This window comes from Micromys minutus, assembly GCF_963924665.1.
Source record: "Micromys minutus genome assembly, chromosome: 21".
Classification (NCBI taxonomy): domain Eukaryota; kingdom Metazoa; phylum Chordata; class Mammalia; order Rodentia; family Muridae; genus Micromys; species Micromys minutus.
In genome coordinates, this window is record NC_137956.1 from 48,582,805 (window position 1) to 48,588,804 (window position 6,000).

Sequence of the window (6,000 nt, forward strand, 5' to 3'; positions counted from 1 at the left end):
TAGAGAACCCCAGCCTAAGGCATCCCTCTCCACTTCAAAAACCCCTGCTCTTGATCTACACAGAGAGATAACATCCCTACAGGATCCAGGCTGCATCTCATCCAAAGGAACAACCAGCTTTCTGAGCAAGTTCTGCAGTAGCTGTCTGCTTTGGAGATTTGGGCTTAGTTTGCCCCATCACAGAGTTCCCAAAGATTCAGAGAGAGGTTTGTTCACCTTGCCTGACATCGGCCTATTCTTTAGTGAACAGCTATTTACATGGGACAGGGTGTGAGGACTTCCTGTTTGGGTGGGACTGAGGTTCGCTCCCCAGGAGCTGAGTGCAGATGTTCCCAGTGGCAGCTCTTACCCGGTGTGTGCTGTAGAAAGGATCTAGGTCCTCCAGGGGCTCCCCGACTAGTTCTGCTGGAAGCTCACCGTAGAACCTGGGCAGCTGGTTACAGGCTTTCAAGTCTAGCTGAGGCCTGGGCTTCTCGCCCTTGTCCTTCTGCCCTCTGAACTTAGTTCTGGCCTTCTTGGCTGCACGGTGGGCGGCAATCTGCTTCTCGATCTCTGCCAGTGACTCTGGAGTGAACCGTCTGAAGTTGGTAGTTCCCACGGACGCGAAGGGGAACTCCATCTTTTCATTCTTTTTGGAGAAGAATTTGCAGTCTTCTGGGAGGAAAATAACCAGAGAGGGGTGACAGCCTGACCACTGGAATCCTCCTGCCCATCCCCCCTACTTGATTAACTAGAACACCCCCCCCATCTTTGTCTCCAGCTACTCAGTTCCCACCCCCCCACTCCATCCTCTGGAGGCCCACTGCAAATCCAGGTACCACAGGTGTGTCATTACTTCACATCCCTGAAGCCATTGCTCCCTCCTCCCTTTGTAAGAAGCTCCGTCCCATTCCCCACAAACTAGATTTAGAAATTTTGACATATTTCCCTCACTGTACTGAGAATTTTGGTTTCTTTTAACAAACACGGAAATATAAGTATGTTTTTGTTTTAATCTCACGTGTGGGAGACATGAGGTTGCTTCAGATTGTCCACAGTGCCGACTGTGATTTGCCTCTTGCTCTAACTGGGGTGTGATTTTACCAGCTGCAGAGAGTTTCTGCAAGTGTGGGACATTTGGAATTCTGGGGGCTTTTTGGGGGGGGTATAAATTCTGAAGCCCCTATGGGTAGGTTGTTGGTTGTGGTTTGCTAAGTAGTCAAAGAAGAGAAGGAAGAAGAGGAAGAAGAAGAGGAAGAAAAAGAATATTAGATAACCTGACAGTGAAAATTAAACTTGCCCTAAGGAACTAGACAGACCTACTCAGCAGGAAGTAGTTTAATGATAACATCGACCCCTTTGCCCTTTGCCCTCTATCCTATTTTCTCTCCTATCCAATGTTAGGGGTTGAAAGTGTACAATGGGGTGAAGAAGGGTGAAAGGAAAAAGAACCAACAAAGCAGCTGAAGGCCAGCTACACATCATCTCTAGGGTGGTCCAGCCACAGTCTGCCCCTGGCCTCACCGAAGACTCCGGCTCCTCATTTCTATCTTAAGCTTCGCCCTAACCTTCTGGTCATGGCCTTTCATCTACTGCTATTTTTTTTTTTTTTTCTGTATTTCTTCCTTTCTTTGAACTGCCACTGGGTCCCACTGTCTACAGAAGAAACGTTCTCTTCACAACCACATAAGATTAGATTTCCCAACGTAAATCCGAAGCCCAGGTCAGTCTAGAGTATTTGAATTCAGCTTTCCTGGGGTCTAAGATGCTCTAGGTTGGAGCTGCCAATGAAGATGATTTGTGCTGGCTGGGATTTCCTAGTTAGCAGTTTCCCCTGGTCTGAGATTTCAATGATTAACTCTTTGCTGACTAGTCCCTGTCTCTTCACGGAGACAGCCAAAGGCCACATTTTCCAGCTGATGGGGGAAAAAAAAAGATCAAAACTTTGGCTCACCCATGTTCACAGCCTACATTACCCCTCCTCCCTACCACGGTCTGTCCTTGACTCTCTGCTGTAGCTTTTATTCCCACATTTATTTGTTTGTTTGTTTGTTTGTTTGTTTAATCCTGTCCCCACTTCTTTTCCAGGTTCCTACCTATCAGCAGTTAGAAATGCTTAACTCTCCCTGTTTGTTTGTTTAACAGTATTTGTTTGGCGAGCCAGTTCAGCGGATAAAGTTACCCGCTGCGCAAGCCTGGTGACCCAAGTTCTATCCCTGAAACTCACAGTGGGCTGGGCCCTTCTGCATTGATAAACAATTAAGACAGTCACTCAGAGACATATGCACAGATCATTCAGGAGCTGAAGGAGAGAAACAACCCCAGAAATTTATCCTCTAATCCACACACATACGCCGCGGCATGCCTGCCCAGACACACACATTGTGAAAACATGTGCAGACATATGCAAATTGAATTACTAATTTTGAAATACTTGCTTGGGGCCAGAGAAATAGCTCAATGGCTGAAGGCAACTGCTGTGTGGGTATGGAGACCAGGCATTCCTGAAATCCACATAGAGGTGGAAGAAGAGAACAGACGCCACGGAGCTGTCCTCTGGCCTCTACACATGTGCATGATGTGAGTGCGTGCAGAGACATGCACACAAATATTAGGCAAACATATGTCAACAACGGTGTGTTTCGCTGCCCACGCTGGCCCCGCCTCCTCTCCAAGCTCATTCTCCGCTGAGTGTCACAGAGGTCTCGTTCCCCCTGACCGTCTCCAGCTGCTCTGACATCCTTGCAGCATGGTCTCTGCCCCCACCTCACTGAAATGAATGCTGCCAAGGACACCAGAGACCTCTTAGTGGCTAACTCAGGGGACTGTTCTTGTTGCCCTCTGGGTGAGCTGCTGTTCTGGGGAGAGACTTTTCTGTACACCCATCTTGGTTAGCTTTAACTGTTAAGTTGACAAAGTCCCAGAGTCATCTCAGAGGAAAGCCCCCATTGTGTGGATCAGAATGATCTGTGCACAGGTCTCTGAGTGACTGTCTTAATTGTTTATCAATGTAGAAGGGCCCAGCCCACTGTGAGCAATACCATCCCTAAGCAGGCGATCCTGAACTCTGTAAGAAAGCTAACTGAGGATAAACCAGCCTGTGAGCCAGCTGGCAAGCAGTATCCTCTGTATAGCATCCTGACAGGCTTCTTTGGCTGTAAAGTAAATTTCTTGTTCAGAGATAATAGTGTGTGAAATAGTTAGCACCTTTAAGGTCCTGTCTTGATTGTCCCTAGTGATGTACAGTGGCCTGGGATTGTCAGCCAAACAAACCCTTTTCTGCCCAGAGTTGATCTTAGGGTATTTTATCATAGCAGCTTCCTGTCTTCCTTAATTCCTTCTGTAACTTCTGTGACTTTCTCTACCTCCTTCTCTCCCTTTTTGCCCCTGTATTTGGTTTCTCTTGATTGACAAGTATGCCCACCTCCACTGCATGTGGGATGAGCCAGCTTCTGCTTCTCACACTGCTTTTGTGTGCCCCTATAAACTCACAATGGCCATTTTCACGTGGACGTTCCCACACGCAGACCTTTCCTCCAGTCTCTTGACTTGCCACCCAAATGTTTCTAAACATACCAGCTTGAATGCTTGGTCGGCACCTTGAAATCTTTGGGCCTCCTGACAACCATCTTCCCTCCACCAAACTCAGTATCTTCCTAAGATTAAAAGTCAGATGCCCCTTTATGCCTCTTTCTCACTCAAACCTTTTTTCTTTGTGACAGGTACCAGTTATCAACTAATGAGCTGTAGCTCTATGATCTTGGGGACTTTATTTAGCCAGTGTCACAGACTTTTAATCCTGGGAGGACAAATGGCTGAATTATGGTGATACTGTGACTGGAACCTATCCAAAGCACAGTCTAACTTCACAGGCTTTTCCCCTGCACCCTACAATTGCTATAATAAAAAAAATACACTCATTTTCCCTCTACATGTGTAGATGTCCAATGGATGTGAAGGTCCAGGCCTACACATGCTCTCCCCATAATCTTTTCAATACATGAAAACCTATTTTCCAAAGGCTTGGTTCCAAGCTTTGAACCTTTGTACTGTTCCATTAGGTTATGTGTAGCTGGGTTTTTGTTGAGGCCTTTGATCCACTTGAACATGAGGTTTCTGCAGGGCACTAGATATGGATCTACTTAAATTCTTCTACGTGCCAACAGCCAGTTAGACCGGCGCTATTTGTTTCTATTTTTGTGGAATAATTTGAGTAGTATTAGCAGTAACTCTTCTTTAAAAGTCTGGTAGAATTCTGTGCTAAAATTGTCTGGCCCTGGGCTTTTTTTGGTTAAAATACATTCAATGACTGCTTTGATTTTCTTAAGGGTACAGGTCAATTTAAATTGTTTATCTGAGCTTAAATTAACTTTGCTAAGTGATATTAAGAAAATTAGTAATTTCTTTTAGATTTTTCCAATTTTGTGGAGTACAGGTTTTTAACCTGATAGAAGAGCAAGTGAGCAATACCCTTGAATGCAGTGCCACGGGAGGTGAGTTCTTGAACAGAAAGAACACCAATATCATAGGCACTAAGATCAACGATTAATAAATGATGCCTCATGAGATTGAAAAGCTTCTGTAAGGCAAAAGCAATAGGACAAAATTGCAGCCTACAAATTGGGAAAAGATTTTCACCAACTTCAGATCTGATAGAAGGCTGATATTCAAACTATATGAAGAACTCAAGAACCTAGACGTCAACAAACCAAGCAATGTAATTTTTTTTAATGGGGTACAGATCCAAACAGAGAATTCACAAGAGAGGAATCTCAAATGACTGAGAGACACCTAAAGAAATGTTCAACATCCTTAACCTCTAGGGAAATGCAAATCAAACAACTCTGAGATTCCATCTTACACCCATTAGAATGGCTAAACCAACAATGCAAGCAACAGCACACACCGACAGGAATGCAGAGCTAGGGGAACATTCCTCTGTTGCTGGCGGGAGTGCAAACTTGTACAGCCACTATGGAAATCAATATGGCAGCTCCTCAGAAAATTGGGATTTGATCTATCTCAAGACCCAGCTATATCGATCCTGGGCACACACCCAAAGGACACATCACCCTATCACAAGGACACTTGATCAGTCATGTTCATAGCAGCTTTATTCACAATAGTCACAAACTGGAAACAAACTGGCTGTCCCTCAACTGAGGAGCAGACAAAGAAAACGTGATACATTTACACAGTGGAGTATTACTCAGCTGTTAAAAAACAGGGACATCACAAAATTTGCATGCAACTGTCCGAAACCGGAAAAAATCGGCCTGAGCTTAGCAACCCCAGGCCCAGAAAGACAATCATGAAATGTATTCACTTATAAGTGGATGTTAGCTGTTAAGTAAAAAAAAAAAAAAAAAAAAGAAAGAAAGAAAAAACACTCACATTACAATCTACAGACCCAGAGATGCTAATTAACAAGGAGGGCTCTAGGGGGAACACATGGACTTCCCTGGAAAGGGGAAATAGAATAGATTTTGTGGGTAGAATGCGGGTGGGTAGGCATGGGAACAGGAGGGATCCTGTGGGTACATAAGGGATGGGGTGGGAGAGAGTACAGAGAGAGACAACTGGAATGGGGGTGGCGTTGATGGGATAATGTGGAAACCTAGAGTTGTGGAAACTTCCTGGAACTTATGAGGGTGACCCCAGCAAAGTCCTAGTAACAGAGAATATGGAGCCTAAACTGGCCGTTGTCTGTAACTAGCCAAGATCCCAGGGGCAAAACCTTTGATCCACGCATGTCCTGCCTGCAAGATGTGCTGGAACAATGGTGGCTCCGAGCTTGTAGGTGTGACCAGCCAATGACTGGTCTAACTTGAGGCCCAAGCCACGAGAGGGAGTTATGCTCCACACAGCCTGGATGACCAGGAACTGGAAGCCGGAAGGCTCAAAGACCTAGGGTAGAACCAAACACGGCTGACAAAAAAAAAAAAAAAGTCAGTGGAATGATTGTTCATGACATTCTGCTATACTCATAGATTCATGCTGAGGCTAGCTGTCACCAGAGCA

At 45.3% G+C, this 6,000-nt stretch overlaps 1 protein-coding gene across 2 annotated transcripts in view; it reads right to left on the reverse strand.

The window, feature by feature from the left end:
* The window catches only part of SCN10A (sodium voltage-gated channel alpha subunit 10), a gene marked incomplete at both ends in the record, with an annotated part of 82,065 nt that extends 81,446 nt beyond the window's left edge, over window positions 1-619 (reverse strand). For both annotated transcript variants that reach the window (XM_080934460.1, XM_080934459.1), the window contains one exon: window positions 350-619. In XM_080934460.1, coding sequence (XP_080790586.1) covers window positions 350-619 — 270 coding nt within the window. The remainder of the gene's footprint in view (window positions 1-349) is intronic.
* Between the last annotated feature and the right edge of the window lie 5,381 nt (window positions 620-6,000).